General features: G+C 43.5%; 1 protein-coding gene across 4 annotated transcripts in view; it reads left to right on the forward strand.

Annotated features, from left to right (window-relative positions):
- Nucleotides 1-22,544, forward strand: part of tnr (tenascin R (restrictin, janusin)) — a 178,030-nt gene that overhangs the window by 62,732 nt on the left and 92,754 nt on the right. For all 4 annotated transcript variants that reach the window (XM_073063750.1, XM_073063751.1, XM_073063753.1 and 1 more), the window contains 5 exons: nt 3,003-3,272; nt 13,223-13,408; nt 14,515-14,604; nt 18,576-18,704; nt 19,236-19,379. In XM_073063750.1, the coding sequence (XP_072919851.1) occupies nt 3,003-3,272; nt 13,223-13,408; nt 14,515-14,604; nt 18,576-18,704; nt 19,236-19,379 (819 nt within the window). The remainder of the gene's footprint in view (nt 1-3,002; nt 3,273-13,222; nt 13,409-14,514; nt 14,605-18,575; nt 18,705-19,235; nt 19,380-22,544) is intronic.

The following is a 22,544-nucleotide window of genomic DNA, read 5'->3' on the forward strand; positions in this document are numbered from 1 at the left end:
ACTGCACAGGACATAGGACAGTTGCTCTCCAGTGAGAAGAATGGAAATGGCAAGGTAAGAGAACCTTGGATTTGAGAAAGTGGTGAATTTTGTCAAAAAGAAAAAGGAAACATATGTAAGGTTTAGGAACCTAAAATCAAACAAAGCCCTTGAGAATTCTAAGGAAGCTGGAACTCAAGAAGGGGATTAGAAAAGCCAGGAAAGGCCATGAGAAGTCCTTGGTCAGAAGAATAAAGAGAATCTTAAGGATTTCCATACACGTGTCAAGATTGAGAGGAATGGACTAGTCAAGGATAAAGGAAGTAATGTACTTGGAGGCTGAGGATGTGGGTGAGGTCCTAAGTGAATACTTTGATCAGTATTTACTAAGGAGAAGGAAGTGGATGCTGTGTGCGGCATCCTAAATGCGCCAAAGCATTTTGAGATAATGGAGGGGGGGTAGTGTCGGGATGGACCTCAGGTTATTGAGAGAGGCAAGAGGTGAGATTAGTGGGGCCTTAAACAAGATCATACTGTCCTGTCCAGCCATAGGTGAAGTCCCAGTAACTAATGTTCCTTTGTTCAAGAAAGTGAGTAGAATTAATCCTGGAAATTACTGACTGGTGAGTCTTACTTCAGTGTAGAGATGTGAATGGAGAGGATTCTTAGGGATAGGACTGGTGTACATTTGGAAAGTCATGGACTAATTAGGGAGTCATCGTGGCTTTCTGCAGGGTAGTCAGGTCTTACTAAATCTGACTCAGATTTTTGAGGAGGTGACGACAGTGAACTGTGGATGTTGTCTAAGTGAATTTTAGGAAGGCGTTGACAAAGTCCTTTATGGAAGACTCCACCAGAAGATTAAAATGCATAGGTTCTGGAGTGACTTGGCAGTTTTCTTTCAGAATTGGCTTGCAGGGGTAATGGCCAATGGGACTTATTCTGGCTGGAGGTCCATAAGTAGTGTTGTTCTCCAGGGTTCCATACTGGGACTTCTGTCTGCGATTATATATAAATGACCCAGATGAAAATGGGTGTGTTGTTATTAGCTCACAGATCAGTGGTGTTGTAGATCATGTAGAAGACTACCAAAGGATATAGATCAATCGCAAATGTGGGCAGAGGAGTGGCAGATAAAGGCAAGTGTGAGATATTGCAGTTCAGGAGATCAAATGTAAAGGGACTATACGTTTTTAATGGCAAGACCCTCAACAGTGTTGACTTGCAGAAGGATCTGGGAGTCCAAGTCCCTAGCTCCCTGAAAGGCTGCAGAGTTTGGTAGAATAGTAAAAAAAACACTTGCCATGCTTGGTGTACTTGAGACACTGAGCTCAGGAGTCAAACATTTTGCAGCTTTCTAAAATTTCACTTGCGCTGCCTCTGTAATACTACATTCATTTCTGGTCATCCCGTCTTAGGAAGGCTGTCGAGGCTTTGGAGGGGGAGCAGAAGAGGTTTACTAGGACGTTACCTGAATTCGAGAGCAAGTGCTGTAAGAAAGGGTTGGACAGATTGTTACTGAGGGGAGACCTGCAGAAGGTTATGAGATTATGAGAGGCAGCCAGCACATAGTGCCACAGTAGTGTCGTGGTTAGTGCAACTCTATTGAAGCTTGGGGTGTCGGAGTTAGGAGTTCAGTTAGTACGTTATATGTTTTCCTTGTGACCATGTGGGTTTCCCATGGGTGTTCTGGTTTCCAATGACCAATTGGTAGGTGTGATTAGGATAGTGTTAAATAGGCTGGGTGCTGTAGCTCATTGGCCCAGAAAGGCCTGGTCCACATTATATCACTAAATAAATAATTCCCCCCCCCCCAGGTCAAAGGCTAGAGGTCAAGCATTTACAGAAAGTTCAAAGGAGATGTGTGGGGATATCTTATTCCACAGAGTGACAGGTGCCTGGAATACGCTACCATGGCTGGTGGTGGAGATACATATGATAATGTGTCTTAGATAGACATGAATACTCAGAGAATGGTGGGATATAGATCATATGTAGACAGAGGGATTAGTTTAGTTATGCAATTAATTACTAGTTCCTTTGGCTCAGCACATCTTGGGCCAAAGGGTCTGTTCCTGTTATATGTTCGATTATGTAATTGACCTGAAAAGATATCATTGTTCCTTCATTGTCACTTGAATCTAAATCCTATAACACTCTGCTGAAATCACAAACAGTACTTCCACTAGAAGAACTGCAATGACTCAAGGGCAATAAGAGATGGGATATAAATGGAGCATTGTGAATAAGTAAGTAGAATATTTTGTAAAAGAAAACTGTAGCAAAGGTGAGGTAGTAAGAGCTCAGAGTCAGCCTGTGTCTGCAAGGGTAAGAGGCGAAGATGATAAATTTAGGTGTTTAACAGATAATATTGGAAGTTTAATCAATGAAAGAATAGAGTGTTTGTCAGGTAGAGGAAACTGGTACTGAACATGTCACTCGAAGTTTTCAGGGGATATGGGATAGAATTACATAATTTAGAGGGCAAAAAAATGTCACAAAATGAATTTGGAAACTAAGATTAAGCAAAATCTTAAAACATTTTATAGGTATGAGAAGGGCTGGAGGCAGGGAGTAATTAGGAGAAGATAGCACAGTTTTGTGCAGGGGAGTTCATGTCTCATAGATCATGGAACTTTGAGAATTTGGGTACCAAAGTTTGATAATAGTTAAATTATTATGGACCAGTCAGATTGTTGGATAGATCCAACATACATAAATGTTTAGTGTGGAAAGTCCACCAGCTTTATTCAGATTAACCCCAGTCCTGCTGAAACACGTTTGATTCTTCAGTGAATTTTTGAAGGAACCATTCAGTTGTATCAAACCATGATCAGTTGTAAGAAGAAAGTCCACCCAGTTAGCACTGGGCAATCAGTGCTGGGAGTGATTCACCAAGCAGAGAGAGCTTTCTATCTGAAGCTAATCGCCGGTTAAGTTTACTCAAAGTTTCCCCTTTGGGGACATTTGTGATCAATGGCATATTGTCATTGCTGAATACAGTTTCACATTTTATCTTTTAGCAATTGACGGACCAACTCACATCACCATTCGGGAGGTGGCCGACACCTTTGCTTTCGTGGAATGGACACCACCAAAAGCCTACATTGACTATATCCTCCTGGCATATGCACAGACTGATAGAACATTTAACAAGTCAGTGCTGAGATTACAGCCCACACTGACCCAGTATTCCTTGCAGGACCTGAGACCTGCTTCACATTACCAGGTGTCGGTCGCTGGCATCCAGGGACACAGACAAAGCCAGCCTGTGACTGCTGCCTTTACCACAGGTAAAGTCTTGATTATGCCTGTGTCGAATGAATGCGAGCCACCAATGTAATTTCCGTCTTTGTGTGTCAGTGCAGGATGTTTATATCTAGTTCTTTAGTAGCAAGCACTATATGCTGGAGGAACTCAGCAGGTCAGGCAGCATCTATGGAGAGGAATAAACAGTCCATGTTTCAGGCTGAGACCCTTTATCTGTATCTGTAGATGCTGCCTAACCTGCTGAGTTCCTCTGGCAAATTTTGTGTGCGTTCCTCTGGATTTCCAGCATCTACAAATGCTCTTTTGTTTCTAATTCTTTAGTGCTTGATTCCGATGTCATTCCTGTACTTGTGTTTCTTGTGTTTAAATTAGGAAACTGGCTTCATTTCATGGATATCTACATGTAGTAGGATGCCACATGTACACACTTTGTTTAGTAGGGGATTCCACTTCCTTGATTTCAACTGGGATTACCTTGGTGTGAAAAGATTAGGCAGGATTAAATTTTTGAACTGCATTCAGGAGAGTTTTGTGTTAGTAGACTGTCCTACTAGGGATGGAACAGCATAGGACTTAATCCTAGGGAATGTAGCTGGGGAAGTGGGTGAAGTGTCAGTGGGTGAACAGTTTACAGACAATGAACATAACTAGGTAGGTTTCACAGTAGCTATGGAAAGGGGCAAGAATATTCCAGAAATTAAATGTCTGAAATGGAGGAAGGCCATTTTCAATGTTGTTAGCAGCCAGGAGAAACTACTGTAGGCATATCTACATTTGGGAAGAGGAAGTAATTTAAAAATGAAATAGTGAAGATTCAGTGCCAATATATTTCCCTTACGATGAAGATTAAAGATGACATGTCCAGGAAAACTCAGATGTCAAGAAGTATCAGAGTTTGATGAAGGAAACCTATGGTAGGTATGACAATTTTAAAGAGGTGAGGCCCTTCCAGATTACAGAGAGGGTAGCAGTATTTTATAAATGTATTAACAGCAAGAGGGTAAAGAAAAAGAGTAAGCCATATTAGGGAGCAAATGACAATCTGTGCCAGAAACCAGTAGAATGTTTTTGATCAGCTGGCGAACTGGGCAGAGCAATGGCAGATAGAGTTTAATCCTGATCAGTGTGAGATGATGTATTTGGAGGCCCAGTAGGATTAGGATACCCACCATGGCAGTATTGAGCAACTGAGGAACAATTCCAAAGATCTCTGAAGGAGGCAGAATGAGTAGATGGAATGGTGAGGAATGTATACAGAGTGCTGGTCTTCATTAGCTCAGACATAGAATGTAAGAGTAGAAGAGTCTTTGGTACATCTTTATAAGACATTAGTTAGGCTGCTGCTTGAAAATTGTGAACAGTTCTCAGTGCCATACTCCCAGGAAGGTCTTCACTTCACTGGAGAGGAGATTCATCAGGATGTCGTCTGGGACAGAGTGTTACAGTAATGAGGAGAGACAGCATAGGCTGGGGTTGATTTGTTTGAAAGAGAAGCAGCCAAGTGTCAGCCTGATGGAGGTACTCCAAAATTATGAGAGGCAACTTTAGGCCAGTTAGTCTGAAGTCAGTCTAGGGAAATTAGTGGAAAATCTTAAGAGTGGCAGATTGATTGTTATTTGGAAAAAAGGATTAAGAACCTTTTCCCATTAGCATATGTGTGTCTAAAACCAGAAGGTGTAGCCAGTAATCAAGTGTTTAGAAAGGGTCTAAATGGATATTATGTTTACTTAGAGAGGGGTTGAAGTGTGGACTGCACTGCCTGAGAAAATGGTGAGTGTAGGTTCTCTCACAACACTAAAGAAGTGTTTGGACAAGCAATTAAATCACCAGGGCATGGTAGCCTGTACTGGAAATGGGGTTAGTGATGGTTGGTATGGATGTTATGGGCTGAAATGGCTTGTTTCTTTGCTGTATAACTGAGACATAGTTATGACCCCTCATGTGAGGCTCCCCCAGTAACAGGAGCATATCATCAACATATTTAGGATCAAAGTCTGGAAATTCTGCAGATGCTAGAAATCCAAACCAACACACAAAATGCTGAAGGAAGTCATCAGGTTGGGCAACATCAGTGGAAATGAATAAACAGTAAATATTTTGAGCCAAGACCCTTCTTTGGGACTGGAAAGGAAGGGGAAGATGCCAGAATAAAAAAGGTGGGTGAGGGGAAGGAAGATAGCTGGAAGCTGACAGGTGAAGCCAGGTGGGTAGGAGAGGTAAAGGGCTGGAGAGGAAGGAATCTGATAGGAGAAGAGAGAAGACCATAGGAGAAAGGGACAAAGGAGGTGACTGGGGGGGGGGGCAGGGGGGATGATATGCAGATGAGAAGAGATAAGAGGCCAGAGTGAAGGGTCTTGGCCTGAAAAGTTGACTGTTTTGGAAACAATTTCCATAGATACTGCCTGACCTGCAGAGTTCCTCCATCATTTTGTGTGTAATTACTTATTCCACAAGAATTCATCATTCATTTTGCATCATTATTTTTGGGACTGGGCTTCACTCTGTATACAATAAGGCACTGGTAGAGTTTGAATTTGTATTTCTAAATCTTTGCTTTTTCCATGCTCCTGGCATCTCATTTACAAATTGCTGAGATGTGTCAACCTTTGGTTTCGGGTAAATCGCCTCATATTTGTCAAAAATAAAATTAATACAATAACACATTCCAAAGCCAATTAGAACTTATTGTAGGAATGTGTACAAAGTTTCAAAAGATTCATTTCATTATTAAAGCACGTTTGCAGAATACAACTGAGATTTGTCTTCTCCAGATAGCCATAAAATACAGAAAGCCCTAGTAGTTGGAAGAAAGACATCAATCTTCCCCCACCCACATGAAAGGAAAAAGAACAAAAATTCACAAACTCCAAACCCCACAACCAGTCCCTAGCACAAAAACTGACAGATCACCCACATGGAGAAACAATGAGAACATCACACCCCAAATCTCCAGCCCACCAATCAGTAAAAATAAAGAATGAGTGAGAACACGGGTAAAAAACAAAACTGAGAGGGGCCAATATGAACTACTGTCCAATCCATAAATCCCAGAATTTTGATAACACCTCTGAGGGCAATGACTCAAACCAGCAGCCTCATTGAGGGCAGCTACTCAAACCCAGCAACCCGTCGGACAACTGCTCACTCTCCTCTGCATTTGCCTCGATGTTTCAGTCTTCCTCAGTGAGAAATATAGTCTATCGTGGTCCGTCTTCTCATCTCTGTGTGGTAGCTCGTGCTCGCATTTCTCTCTCGGAGTTTTCTCGGGAACAGCAGAGCCCAAGCTCCCTCCATCGAGCTACAGACTAAGTCACCAGCTCCTCAAAAACAAAATTAAGATAAGAAGAGTAAGTAGAAGATGTAGAAAAACTGAAATAACTGACTATCCAGAAGATGTCACTTGAGGAATCATTGTTTGCTGGCACCATCTTGACCAGAGGTCAAGAGGTAAATCGCAGTGGTTTCTGTTCAGTTTCAACTAGCGGGAACAAAAAGGATGCACATTTCCAAAGTATTAGGTGAAAATTGATTGGTGAATTAGTTAATTGGCAATAACAAATATGAAAAGGTTAGGGTCGTGAAGAGGCCACTGTGATTCCAGAGATGAGGTCAGATCATTCCATAGGCCTGGCAGTCTTGGGAATCCTGATTGGGGTTGGAGAAGAGGATTGCTGTTGGGAATTGCTCTCAGGCAGGAAGAGGAGTAGAGATGGCACGAAATAATGTAGAAGAAGAAATAATGAACGGGAGGTGGTATTGAGTGATAGGAGTCATGTGGAGGAAGGCAAATGGACAGGAAAATGAAAAATAAGCAGCTGATTGAGGATTGTAGTGGCTTATTGTCCAGTGATACAGGCAGTAGACCAGATTTAAATAAAAAGTAAGGAAGAGTTTAAGGTTTTGTTGAGTTTTGAATGTGGGCATACAGTATTTCTGATATCAATCCAAATAGACTAACTTCGGATTTGAAAAAAGCATTAGGAGATATTGTGGATGGAAGGCCTTGAAGAAATGGGGCACTCTTAGTATCTTGTACAGAAAGTAACAATGTGAGAAAGCTTTGGGATTAAATGTTGTACGAGGAAGGAAAGTGACACCAAGAAATTATATTGACAGACAGTGGCTTTGAGCAGCAATCTCTGGAGTGCCTTTATTTGTGAACCAAGTTAAAAATAATATAGTTAGGGGATAAGTTGTGGATGCTGAACATTTAAACCGGTTTTGTCATGGAGTAAGAGCAGATATCTAATCAAGCTTCAATGAAATAAGTTGCTGGATAGGGTCAAGTCAGGTCAAGTCAAGTCAAGTCAACTTTTATTGTCATTTCGACCATAACTGCTGGTACAGTGCATAGTAAAAATGAGACAATGTTTTTCAGGACCATGGTTTACATGACACAGTACCAAAACTAGACTGAACTACATAATAATAAAAAAAAAACACAGAGAAAGCTATACTAGACTACAGACCTACACTGGACTGCATAAAGTGCACAAAAACAGTGCAGGCATTACAATAAATAATAAACAGGACAGTAGGGCAAGGTGTCAGTCCAGGCTTCGGGTATTGAGGAGTCTGATAGCTTGGAGGAAGAAACTGTTACATAGTCTGGTTGTAAGAGCCCGAATGCTTCGGAGCCTTTTCCCAGACGGCAGGAGGGAGAAGAGATTGTATGAGGGGTGCGTGGGGTCCTTCATAATGCTGTTTGCTTTGCGGATGCAGCGTGTAGTGTAAATGTCCGTGATGGTGGGGAGAGAGACCCCAATGATCTTCTCAGCTGACCTCACTATCCGCTGCATATAATTTAGGTTATATATGTTTTATATCTCGAGTCTATGTGCCATCCCCTCTGAAATGCTTTCAATGCCAGAAGTTTGGCCATATAGCAACTGTGGGTAAGAGTAAAAAGTGGTCTGGCGGATATGGTGGAGAATGTGATTATGGCAATTGTAGAGAAGTAGTTAGGCTCAAATAAAGCAACTGGAGAAGAACATAGCTTATGCAGCAATCCTGTACAGTATATAAGCTGTGAAAGTGCAGTGTGTTCGGCTGGAAATGGGTATATCATATGCAGAAGCTCCACAGAAAGTACAGAAGACAGTGTCAATGGGACCTATTAATATCCAGAATACGGTTTTAAAACTGTGTGTAAAGTGCATAATGGTGTAACAGAGGATTCTCTGATATTGATAAACTAAAGTTTGTCACTTTCATGGCAGGTGCGGTAAATTGTACATCAATCTAAAAGTAGTGCAGAAAAATATTAAAATTATTTTAAAAGCTGCAGAAAAATATCTAGAGATAAAAGGGCTAATTCTAGAAGTTATTAATGATGCCTTAGCAGAAGGAATAAATAATGTTCAGATTTCAAAGGAGGGTTGTGAATGATTTTTTTTCCTAATTCTGTAATGGAATGCTAGAAGCCTGTTAGCTATTATTCAAATTTCAAAGTATATCTATTATCAAAGCATGTATACTTTATACAACCTTGAGATATGTCTCCTTACAGGCAGCCACAAAACAAAGAAACCCAATAGGATCCATCAGAAAAGATTGTCAAACACCCAATGTGCAGAAATAAAACAAATCATGCAAACAATAAAAGTAAGCAAATAACATTCAGAACTGAAGTACACGTAAGTGACTCCACAGCCACAAAGCCATTCATTACTGTAGCCAGTCCTAGAGCCCGTTAGATGCCGGTCACAGCCAGCGTGGAGACAAGCTGAACACTAGCCTGTCCTTCTCCCCCAGCCCCAACAACCCCCTGTCCCTTTCAATCTGGACCGGTGTTTAAATCGTCCAAACTATGGGTCATTCCTTGCTCCCAGACCCAGGATCCACTGCCTCAATTCTACCTCTCCTCAGATCTGCTGCTTTGAATTGGCTCTGCTCCAGCAATGGTAAAAACTTAGGCTCGTTTCTCACTTTCGGGCCCAGTCCCAGGCCCCAGGCCCCACTGCCTAGATTTGGTCCGTACACATCACACAGCAACTGTCCTGCACCTTCACAACTTTTGTTCACACCACAAAAATGCCAGATTGTACAGGCGGTTCAGAAGCTCAACTATAAATGGAAGTTACAGGCTATTGATTGCAATGATTGTTTTCAAGAAAATTTCTGCTTAATAAAGTAGCTAGTAATGATCAAGAATTTAAGCAATTTGTTGAAAATTTACTAAATAAACCTGATGTTATATCTGTGCAGCTAATCTCTAAGTTTAAAGATACAAGATTATATTGATACAAGATGTGATCTGAAAATCTGAAGAAGGTGTGGTTGAATGACAGTCGATGTTCAAGGATAAACCTATTTAAAAACACTGTTTCTGCTATAGACTTTATCTGAGGATATAGCAAGTGTGTGTAACTGGGAAGTGTATAATGATACAACAATGGGGGTGATCGTTATCTGTTCAACGGGAATAGATGAGCATCAGAGAAAAGGTTCTCAGATCCCCAGATGGAATTATAAAGACAAAATCAGAATCAGATTTAATATTTGATGATTTATGTGAAAGTAGATTTTCTGACCATTTGTTTTGAAGGATATCAATTTGAGAAATAATACCTTGTGTTCTGTACTCAACTCAAATCAATCACTCAGTAGCTAGGGAATCAGCTCCACGATTGTTGGGAGATTATAAAGGAGAGCTGCTCCCTGGTGGATGGATCAGTGTAAAAGAGCTGTGAAGGATGGAATAGAGTTTTTAGGAAATTTAGGTAGTGTTACTCCTATTTACTTTTCATACAATATAAAAGAGTTCGAGCCGTAGTAAGAAATGTTGTGAGAGGGGCAAAGAAAATGCATTGGAGAATGTACTGTGATAGCATTGGGAAAAAGATGCAGGTAGGGAAGGTTTGGGATATGATACGGAAAATGGGGAGAGTTGGAAAACTTGATGCATTGCCATTTTGTGTGGGGCGGGGGAAGAAGGTTGCAGTTACTGATTCTGAAACAGTGTACATAGTTTGGCCAATTTAAGTAAAGAAGAGAGATCTTATAGAGAAACAGTTTTGACCAGCAATCCTCAGATTGTTGAGACAGGGGAAAAAAGAATGTTCCAGTTAGTGCTTGGATGTTGAATTTACATTGTCTGAACTTCAAAAGGCTATTAATAGTGCTGGTCAGACATCAGCTGGGAAGGATGATATTTGTTATAATACATTTACACAGTTATCAGATTCATAATTTATGTTAGGTTTTGGGGCTGAGAAGAAAATTGGATCAGCCATGATGAAATGGCAGAGCAGACTCGATGGGCGAGATGTCCTAATTCTGCTTCTATATTTTATGGTCTAAATTCAAGCTCGCATGCACCACTTGCACTGGCAGCTCATTCCACACTCTCAACCCTGTGAGGGAAGAAGTTTTCCCTCATGTTCCTGTTAAACTTTTCACCTTTTACCCTTGATCCATGACCTCCAGTTCTAGTCCACACTAATCTCAATGGAAAACCCTTGCATTTAACCTATCTATACCCCCCATAATTTTGTTTACCTCTATCAAATTTCCCCTCAATCTTCTATGTTCCAAGGATTAAAGTCGTCTTCTATTCCATCTTTCCTTATAACTCAGGTCCTCCAGTCCCAGCAACACCCTTGTAAATTTTCTGTGCTCCAAGCAATCTTATTTACATCTTTCCTGTAGGCAGGTGACCAAAACTATACACAATACTCCAAATTAGTCCTCGGCTTCAACATAACATCCCATCTCCTATATTCAATACTTTAATTTATGAAGGCCAAAATGCCAAAAGCTTTCTTTATGGCTCTATCTACCTGTGCCGCAACTTTTGAGAAATCATAGACCTGTATTCTCATATCCCTATGTTCTACCACACTCTAATGGCAAGTGCCCTATCATTCATTGTGTGAGACCTACCCTGGTTGGTCCTACTGAAGTCTAACTCTTCGCAGTTCTTTGCTTTGAATTCCATCTGCCAATTTTCAGCCTCTTTTTCCAGCTGGTCTGGATCCCACTGCAAGCTTTGATAGTCTTCCTCACTGTCTACTACATCCCCAATCTTGATGTGATCAGCAAATTTGCTGATCCAGTTAACCACGTCATTACCCAGATCATCTGACAACCAACAAGAAACCCAGCACAGATCCTTGAGCCACACCACTAGTCTCAGGCTTCCAGTCAGAGAGGCAACTCTCTACTTTCACTCTCTAGCTTCTCCCACAAAGCTGATGTCTAATCCATTTTGCTACCTCATTTTGAATGCCAAGCGACTGAACCTTCTTGACCTTGTCAAGTACCTTGATAAAGTTCACGTAGACAACATCCTTCATCCACTTTTTTAGTAACTTCCTTGAAAAACTCTATAAGATTGGCTAGACGTGACCTATCATGCACAAAGCCGTGCTGACCATCTCTAATTAGTCCATGTCTATCCAAATATTCATATATCCAGGTCCTTAGTATACCTTCCAATAACTTTCCCACTACTGATGACAGACTTATTGGCCTATAATTTCCTGGTTTAGTTTTACAGTCTTTCTTAAACAGAGGAACAGCATTGGTTATCCTCTAATTTTCCAGTACCTCACCAGTCACTAAGGATGGTTTAAATATCTCTGTCAGGGCACCTGCATTTTCCACACGCGCCTCCCAAGGGAGCATCTTGTCAGGCGCTGGGGATTTATCCAACCTAATTTGCTTCAAGACAGCAAATACCACCTTCTCTAATCTGTATAGGGTCTCTGACCTTGCTGCTGTTTTACCTCACTTCTATAGACTCCATGACCTTCTCCGGAGTAAATACAAATGCAAAAAAATAATCCATTTAATATTTCCCCCATCTCCTTTGGCTCCATACATAGATTACCAGTCTAATCTTCCAGAGGGCCAGTTTTGGCCCTTGCAAACATTTTGCAAAGATTTCCAACATCTGCAGAATCTCTTGCATTTATTAATCCCTTCCAGTGATGTGAGAATTGCCTGTCTATAATTTCCAGGATCAGCCCTCTTTCCCTTCTTGAATAATAGAATAATGTAGTTACTTGTCAATCCTTTGGGGCCTCACCTGTGCTAAAGAGGACATAAAAATCTTGGTCAAGGCACCAGATATCTGATAAAGGAGCAGAATTAGGCCATTTGGCCCATCAAGTCTGTCCCGCCATTTCATCATGGCTGATCCAATTTTCTTCTCAGCCCCAATCTCCTGCCTACTCCCCGTATCCCTTCATGCCCTGTTTATTTCAATGTTTTAAATATTTATTAATTTTAATGTTTATTCAGAGACCTAGCACTAACTCCTTTATCTGAAACTGCCTTGCATATTAGCATGCTCCAAACTGATCTCCCTTTCTTTTACATCCTTCTCCTTAATAAATACCGATGCAAACCCTTCCACTTTGTGTGGTCCTACCTGGTTCCTAGTTATCCCATTTCTTTTGATACATGTACAGAATGAACAAGGACTTTCTTTAATCTTACTTTCCAAGGACATTTCATTATCCCTCTTGGCTGTCCTAATCCCCTGCTCGAATGAAGAATGAGTAAAGAACTGCAGACACTGAAAATGTGAAATAGAACAGAAATTGCTGGAAGTAATCAGCAGGTTAGACAATACCTGTGGAAAGAAAAATGGTCAGAAATTCATGGAGGTGACTTTTCGCTGAAATAGAGAAAAGTTATCATTGAGATAAGGTTTGCAATGTAGAGCAAGAAGGGTGGAGAGATGATTTTTTTTTAATTAAAAGAAAGGAACTGAAGTCAACAAAGACAAGATAGGTAAAAGATGAGCGGAAATCCCACTGGGGACAAGAGCAGAGCATCTTCACTTTGGCTGGTTGTGGGAGTGTGGTGGCAATGTCTTGCCTAAATGGTAGCACATTTGGAACTGGAGCTGAGAGTCCATTACTTTGGACCTTGCCACACCACAAGGAGGAATGAAGACAATTGTCCATTGTTGTCTGTCTCAGTCCTTTGTGCAAATAACCATGTTTTGTGCTTTATTCCACAGAGATTGATGCTCCTAAAAACCTACGTGTTGTAGCTCAAGGTTTCAGTAAGCTGGAATTGGAATGGGACAACAGTCAAGCTGACATTGACAAATATAGGGTGGTCTACAGCACACTGGCAGGAGGCCAGTACCATGAACTGTCTGTGCTCAAAAGTAAAGGGCCAACAAGCAAGATTGCACTGACTGGTGAGTTGCAGAACTTGTGACACACATCACGTCATCAGCACTCTTTTGGTGCTGCATGGGACAGAGAGAGATAGGGACTGAAATCTCGAGCTGTTAAAGAGCACTCAGTGCAATTGATAAAATCTGTTTTGATGATGATGCTGATACACCAAGGTGCAGTTGTTGATGCAAGGGTTTTAGTGGTGCTTGCAGTGCTGGTGGTGCAAGATATATCGCCAATAAATGGAGTGGTTGTGAAGATTCCAACGTGGGCAAAAGTTGCATTGCTGATGGTGAAAAAAGCAGGAAAGGCTGGATTTGGGTCAGGCAGTGTCTGTGGCAAGGGAAATGGCTTATGATTCAAGCAGATCACTGTTCATTATGACATAAGGTTAACTGGCATGTAATAGCATTCCTGCTGATGGTGTCACTGCACACTTGAAGATATTGGTGCCATATCTGCTGCTAATTGTATCATAAACAGTGGCATGAATGGTGACAGTACTAATTGTAGAAATGATTGTGGTAATGACACTAATGATGTCAATTGCAGTGGAGTTAATGTTTCTCCTGTTGGTGAAAACAAAGCAGATCGTTGCTAGATACTGAATTGTATTGGTCCCATTTAAAGAAGGATGTAACTCATGTGGGAACAGGTACAGGAGATTACACTACCAGCTGAAATAGGCAGGTTAAGTTATAAGGAAAGATTGCTCTTTGTGCAGCTGAACTCCCATGTGTTTTCTTTTATTTGTGACTCCTATTAACCTACTTCCTTTTCCCCCACTCCCTTCATTTCTGGAAAATTACATCAACTGCAGGTGCTTAAAATTGGAAAATATTGTAAAACCTCAGCAGACCAGCATCTATGGGAGGAGAGCTGGTCAATATTTTAAGTCAGCCGCCTTTGTCTCTTATTCAATACCAACCAGACATGGCGAATCCTGTGCATTCATCATGTTTTGTCAATAAATATTTCCAACTCTGAAGGACCAGAGATATTATTTCTCTCTATAAATGCTACTGTTTAATTGAAAGTTGGTTTATTCTACCTATAATGCTGTGGCATTTTGTGCTGAAATTGTGGCTCTGTTACACCCTTCTCGTGCTCTCTGTTTCACCTGCAGATCTATCGCCCAATACTGAATATGGTATCGGAATATCGGCTGTTAAGGAGATGAAACAAAGTGTTACAACCACCATGAATACAAGGACAGGTAGAATCCCTGCACTACTTTATGCATTCCAGTTCCACCTTGTGTTTCTATACCAGAGACTTCTGGAACCATTCAAAAATTGGGCAGCATCTTAGTAAGATGAAACCATTGTCATCTGAGGTCAGAGACCGGCACTCCCTGACATGCAGAATGCTTCAAGCATATTGTTTAGTTTATCTGAAAACTTCTGAACTATTTAATTTTAACTGTGTATTTTGTTAATTTTAAAATGTTAATTTTAAAGTGTAACATGAGGGGTGGGGGGGGGGGGTGCAGTTAAGGCAATTTCCAGAGGTAGAATGTGCAGATAGTTGGGAGTTCGAGAAAAAATGTTAATGTGACCGAAACTAATGACAGGAGAGGATTGGTGTTATCTGTGGGAGTGGTACAGTATCCATACCAGGTACAGACAATATGTTAGTGTAGGTCACTCTCAACATTAAAGCTCACAGTAAGCAGTGGGGAATGGTGCAAAGGCGTGGGATGGTTGTATACGAGTTGAGAACGTAGAATACTGTAGCATTGTACAGGACCTTTGGCCCACGATATTGTGCTGAACTTACAACCTGGTCCATCTAAACTTTCCCTCCTACTCATCTATCAAACATGTGCCTATCTAAGAGTTTCTTAAATGTCCTGAAGGTGCCTGCTCTACTACCACACTGGAAGGGTGTTCCACATACCCACCTCTCTCTGTCTTTGACATCCTCCCTATACTTTCTTTCAACCAATTATGCCCCCTTGTATTAGCCATTTTCACATGGGAAAAAGTCACTTGATCTAGGCGACTTATCATCTTGTACATTTCTATCGAGTCACCTCTCATCTTCATTCACTCCAAAGAGAAAAGCCCTAGTTCACTCAACCCATCCTCATAACAGGCACCATCCACTGCACCCTCTCGGAAGCTTCCACATCCTTCCTATTATGAGCTGACCAAAATGGAACACAATATTCTAGGTGTGTAGTCCAACCAGGATTTCATAGAGATACAACTTTAACTCGTGACACTTGAATTCAATCCCCTGACTCATGTAGCCCAACACATCATACCTCTTAACGCATCAGCCCTCTTAATCATCTTATAGACTGGCATGGCTTAACTTTGAGACACCTATGGATATAGACTCCAGGATCCCTCTGCTCCTCCACACTGCCAAGAATCCTGCACTTAACTCTGCCCAAAGTTAAACTTCTGCTGTTTTGAGCAGCGATCTGAACCGGCCCTTTCCTCTCCTCAGGCTTCAACACTGACCTTTTCAATCTGGCCAGTCTCCATCCAAACAATGGGTTCTGCCGCTTGGATATGCCGGACTTCGTTGCCTTGATTCAGCCTGTAAATCTCTCTGTGCACATCATATTCAGTCCCGTCAATACATTCTGGGGTCTGAACCGTGTGGCTTTGATTTGGCCTGTGTCTCATGCTCTTCCATGCTCTTGGCAACTGGACCACTGCTTCACCTCGGTTCTGCTCATCAAATTGCCTCCAAGTCCAAAGGAAAGCTACAGACTATTACTTACAATGATTGTTTGCCAGAAAAAAATATGGTTAACAAAGTATTTAGTTGCTATCCTTGTTTCGTTAGCCACCAGCCAGAAGTCGCTGTGGTTCACCAGCACCATCTTAAACAGCAATGTCATCCTGTAATGGTGTGACAGAAATTACACACACTACTCTAAAAGTGCAGTTGGAATGAAGTTTTCTGCAGCTACAGTAAGACTTCCTTACTCTTTGATGCACCATCAATAACTCTCTGAGACGTGAGGCGAAATATCGGCTTTTATTGACTGGAAGAAAGAACAAGCAGCAATTGATCACCATGCTACATCCTGGAGACTGAGAGGCAGGGCTCAGGCCCCAATCGCCTTTATACCGGGGTCAGTGGGAGAAGCCACGGTCAGTGGGAGGAGCCACAGGAGCAGTCAGCAGGGGGTCTGTGGGAGGAGTCAGCAGGGGTCAGTGGGAGGAGCCACAGGAGCAGTCAGCAGGGGGTCTGTGGGAGGAGCCACAGGAGCAGTCAGCGGGGGTCTGTGGGAGGAGTCAGCAGGGGTCTGTGGGAGGAGCCACAGGAGGAGTCAGCAGGGGTCTGTGGGAGGAGTCAGCAGGGGGTCTGTGGGAGGAGCCACAGGAGCAGTTAGCAGGGGGTCTGTGGGAGGAGTCAGCAGGGGTCTGTGGGAGGAGCCACAGGAGCAGTTAGCAGGGGGTCTGTGGGAGGAGCCACAGGGCAGTCAGCAGGGGGTCTGTGGGAGGAGCCACAGGAGCAGTCAGCAGGGGTCTGTGGGAGGAGCCACAGGGCAGTCAGCAGGGGTCTGTGGGAGGAGCCACAGGAGCAGTCAGCAGGGGGTCTGTGGGAGGAGTCAGCAGGGGTCTGTGGGAGGAGCCACAGGAGGAGTCAGCAGGGGTCTGTGGGAGGAGTCAGCAGGGGGTCTGTGGGAGGAGCCACAGGAGCAGTTAGCAGGGGGTCTGTGGGAGGAGTCAGCAGGGGTCTGTGGGAGGAGCCACAGGAGCAGTTAGCAGGGGGTCTGTGGGAGGAGCCACAGGGCAGTCAGCAGGGGGTCTGTGGGAGGAGCCACAGGAGCAGTCAGCAGGGGTCTGTGGGAGGAGCCACAGGGCAGTCAGCAGGGGTCTGTGGGAGGAGCCACAGGAGCAGTCAGCAGGGGGTCTGTGGGAGGAGCCACAGGAGCAGTCAGCAGGGGTCTGTGGGAGGAGCCACAGGAGGAGTCAGCAGGGGTCTGTGGGAGGAGCCACAGGAGCTGTCAGCAGGGGGTCTGTGGGAGGAGTCAGCAGGGGTCTGTGGGAGGAGCCACAGGAGCAGTCAGCAGGGGGTCTGTGGGAGGAGCCACAGGAGGAGTCAGCAGGGGTCTGTGGGAGGGGCCACAGGGCAGTCAGCAGGGGTCTGTGGGAGGAGTCAGCGGGGGGTCTGTGGGAGGAGTCAGCGGGGGGTCTGTGGGAGGAGTCAGCAGGGGTCTGTGGGAGGGGCCACAGGGCAGTCAGCAGGGGTCTGTGGGAGGAACCACAGGAGCAGTCAGCGGGGGGTCTGTGGGAGGAGCCACAGGAGCAGTCAGCAGGGGGTCTGTGGGAGGAGTCACAGGAGCAGTCAGCAGGGGTCTGTGGGAGGAGCCACAGGAGCAGTCAGCAGGGGTCTGTGGGAGGAGCCACAGGAGCAGTCAGCGGGGGTCTGTGGGAGGGGCCACAGGAGCAGTCAGCGGGGGTCTGTGGGAGGAGCCACAGGAGGAGTCAGCAGGGGTCTGTGGGAGGAGTCAGTGGGGGTCTGTGGGAGGAGCCACAGGAGGAGTCAGCAGGGGTCTGTGGGAGGGGCCACAGGAGCAGTCAGCGGGGGTCTGTGGGAGGAGCCACAGGAGGAGTCAGCAGGGGTCTGTGGGAGGAGTCAGCAGGGGGTCTGTGGGAGGAGTCACAGGAGCAGTCAGCAGGGGTCTGTGGGTGGAGCCACAGGAGGAGTCAGCAGGGGTCAGTGGGAGGAGCCACAGGAGCAGTCAGCGGGGGGGGGGGGGGCGTGTCCAGACAGGTATATGTAGTTCACCACACTCTTATACTCAGCACCCTAACCAAGGAAGGCAAACATTCCATATGCCTTTTTTAAAAAACAAAAAAATCTTTATCCACTTGCTTAGCTATCTTTAGTGAACTTTAGTCATAGTCCCCAAGATCCCTCTGGGTCTCAATGCTATAAGGGGCCTGGATTTCTTCTTTAATGATAGCTTCAAGCATTTTCCCAAATTCAGACAAGAGGCTAACTGGTCTATAGTTACCCACCTTTTGCTTACATACTTTTAAACGGTGGCACACATCTGCTGTCTTACAAGCCACTGGACCCTCCAGAGAGTTTTATTAAGTGATCACATATATGGCATTTTCTTCATTCAGATCCCTCCATAATCCTCCCGCGTCTCAGGTTTGCTAACCTTTCCAATTTTTTGATCCTCATTTTGTACCTGGTTTTGTTTTGCAGCCTTGGATCCACCACAGGGCATTGCATTCAGCAATATCTCTCATGATTCGGTAACCATCTCCTGGAACAAGCCCAATGCTTCCTTTGATTACTATCAGATGTTCTACCATCCAGCCTCCGACCACTCAGGTAATCAATGGCTCCTAAGTTCCAATCACAGGATAGAAGAGGATCTTTCTCTGGCACTGTTTGAGTGGATAGGACATGGTGATTTGTATCCAACAAGTACAGACTTTCATGATTTCCACATGTCCTAGGTTTCAGATATTGAATTAATATTGTAGGAAATGCAGTAAGAATTATGCTCAATGTAAATGAACCTTGATTGTTCATTGGTATACATGTCAATATGTTTAATGATATTGTTTGAGGGATTTGTACTGCCCTGGATTGTACCACGAAACTCTGTCTCCATCAGAGAGAGCAAACCAAAGCTCGGTTTGTTACAATTTTTTATCCTTGGGTTTCTGGATGGTTCAGTACCTTGGAGCCACGAGCTTCAGTGTACAGCTGGGAGGCTGAAGGTTCACTGCTACTGTTTTCTGGTTGTTCCAGAGAGGGAAAGGGTGTCATGTGAAGTGAATCTCACGAGGATAAAGGTGCTGACACTCATTCATGGCTTTGCTGATTAACTGCTCCTCTTTCAACTGTGCGTTTTAGGTGGAGGAGAGAGTGTGAACATTTCATCGTTCCTGACGGAGTACACCTTGAGCAATCTGCAGCCTGCAACTGAGTACGTGGTGAAATTTAATACAGTTCAAGGGCTGGCCAAGAGTCTGCTCCAGTCATATTCTGTGCATACAGGTCAGTAACCAACTTGAGTAGTGACACTTGCAATCTTTAAATGATTACAGAGTTGTAAAGCACAGAAACAGGCCCTTCAGACAACTAATCCATACTAACCTTTTCACCCATTTACACTAGTCACATTATGTCTGTTTCCTTCTCTACCTTTCCAAATTAATTGTTGGTCTAAATGTCTCTGAAACAGTGAATATATCCAACACCACCACTTCTCATAGCACATTCCAGATATCAGTTATTCTCTGTATATAAAAATATACTTTCTCCTCAAACGTCTTTTATTGCTACTTCTCACCTAAAACCTTTGTCATTGTTTGTAATACCCCTACTCTGAGGAAAAAGATTTTGACTTTTGACCCTATCAAAGCCTCTTATTTTACCCATCTCTGTCAGTCACCCTCAGCCTCCTTCATTCCAGGGGAAACAAGTACAGCCTGTTTATTCTCTCCCTATAACTAAAGTCCTTCAATCAGGCAACACGCTGGTGTATCTCTCCAATGCAACCACATTTCTCCTATAGTGTGAATGGCATACGTTACTCCAAATATGAGTGCTTTGTAACATTGCACCATAACATCCTAACTCTTATTTATATGACGACAAACCACCACATTGCCACCTACAGTACACCACTTTATCCACCCGTGTCGCCACATTCAGCAACTATGGACTTTGACCACCCAGTCTCTCTGTCTTGTCACACCACCATTTGTGTATACCCTTCCCATCGATGACTTACCAAAACATATCACCTCACACACTTGTTAGGATAAACTTTATCCTCCAGCACATCGCCAACGTTCCATCCGACCTATCCACTACACCACCAGCATTTGTGTCATGACAAACTTATTAATTGTACCTTCTCCATTCTCTTCCAAGTTGTTAATGTATATTCAATTACAACAAAGGTCCCAACAGTGATCGCTGCAGTAAACCACTCATCTCAGCCTTCCAATTAGAATATCTTCCACTGCCCTCTCCCTCCTACCACCAAGTCAATTTTTCCAGTTAATTAACCAGCTCACCATATGCCAGAAACTTCAGGACCAGTCTACTAGCTGAAACCTTGTCAAGTGCATTACTGAACTCCAAACAGGAATGTCTACTGTTTTACCTTCATCAAAAAAAAACTTGTAAGTCAGGAGATCCCCCTGCACAAAACTGTGCTGAACATCCCTTGTTTTTCCAAATGTACATAAATCATACTGGGTGTAATCCAGTAACCATGTAGTGTAACTTTAACTAGCCTGTGGTTATCTGTCTCACCCCTGCTGCCCATCTTAAATAAAAGAACACCAGCTGCTCTCTAGTCTCCTGGCATCTCATCTGTGGTCAAGGAAGATGCAAAATCTCTGAGTAATCGTCTCCTTTGCATCCCACAGGAACTTGCATGTATCTCTCATATGGCCCTGGGGACTTATTGCCCATCATGTGCTCTATGATATCTAACAGCTCCTCTTTCTCAATACAGATAGGCTTCAGATTATTCATATACATGTTCCGAGACACACACTTCCATGACTATTTGCATTTGACAAGATCCTTATTGGGAGGGCCATCCAGAATATTGGGATGCATGGAATCCATGGCGGCTTGGCCATTTAAGTTCAGAATTGACTTGTCCACAGAGGGTAGCATTAGTGGTTGGTGGCGTTGTGAATAGCTTAGAAGGATTCCAAGAGATTCAGTGGGATATAGATCAGTTGTAGATTTGGGCAGAGAAGTCTATTGTGTTCAAAGCAGGAATCTGTGAGATGTTGCTCTTCAGGAAATCAAATTTGAAGGGCCTGCACGTGATTAATGGCATGACTCTCAACAGCATTGATGCACAGAAGGATCGAGAATTTCAAGTCCATAGCTCCCCATCAGTGGCTGCACAAGTTGGTAGGGCGTTAATGAAGGCATATTTGCCTTCATTAGTTGAAACATTCGAGTTCAATGGATAGGAAGTTAGCTTGCATCTTTATAAATCTCTGGGTTGGGTTTATCTGGAGTATTGAACTCAGTTCTTGTTGCCACGTTATTGGAAAGATGAAGACTTTCATCTTTCATCAGACTTGGACAGATGAAGTATTTGGAGAGGGTGTAGAAGAATTGTATCAGGATACTGAATGGATTGGAGGGCATGTGCTATAAAGAGATGTAGGAGAACTTGGCTTGTTTTCTATGGACTGGCGAGGGCTGAGGGGAGACCTGAGAAAAACTTAAAAGATCCCGAGAAACAGAGATAGAATAGGCTGCGGCATCTTTCTCCCTGGGTGGCAGTATCTGATAGTAGACGTCCTGCATGTAGGCTGACAGGGTGTAAGTTCAAAGGAGATGCATGGACACAGAGTGGTGTGTGTGCCTGGAGCACACTGCTGGGGTGGAGGTGGAGGCAGACTTGATAAAGAGTATTGAATACAGAAGGTGGGATGTTGTCTTGAAATTTTATAAGATGTTGCAAGGCTAAATTTGGAGTATTTTGTGCAATAGGATTAATGGAGTACAGAGAAAATTTACAAGGATGTTACCTAGACTTGAGGACTCGAGCTAAAGGTTGAATATGTTAAGACTTAATTCCTGCAGCATAGGAGAATGAGGGGAGAGTTGATAGAGGGATGCACAATTACAAGGCATATAGACAGGGCAAATGCAAGCAGGCTCTTGAGATGAGAACTAGAGGTCACAGTTTAAGGGTAAAAGGGAAAATGTTTAAGGGGAACATGGGGAGAAACGTCTTCACTCAGAATGAGCTGCCAACACAAGTGGCAGATATGGATTTGATTGCAGCATTTAAGAGAAGTTTGGGTAAGTACGTGGATGGAAGGAGTGGGGAAGGCTGCAGTCCAGGTGTGGGTTGACGGGACTGGGCAGAACAGTTTGACACCAACAAGATGGGTGGAGGGGCCCATTTCTCTGCTGTAGTGCTCTATAACTCTACATATTTACGAGGACAGGCACACAAGTATGCAGAGAATGGAGAGGTTTGGATGTAGGGTAGGCAAAAAGGATTTGTTTGCTGAAAGCAGTTAATTGACAGTTGCAAACACGAGGAAATCTGCAGATGCTGGAAATTCAAACAACACACACAAAATGCTGGTGGAACACAGCAGGCCAGGCAGCATCTATAAGGAGAAGCACTGTCGACATTTCGGGCCGAGACCCTTCATCAGGACTAAC

Source organism: Hemitrygon akajei, chromosome 12, assembly GCF_048418815.1.
Source record: "Hemitrygon akajei chromosome 12, sHemAka1.3, whole genome shotgun sequence".
NCBI lineage: Eukaryota > Metazoa > Chordata > Chondrichthyes > Myliobatiformes > Dasyatidae > Hemitrygon > Hemitrygon akajei.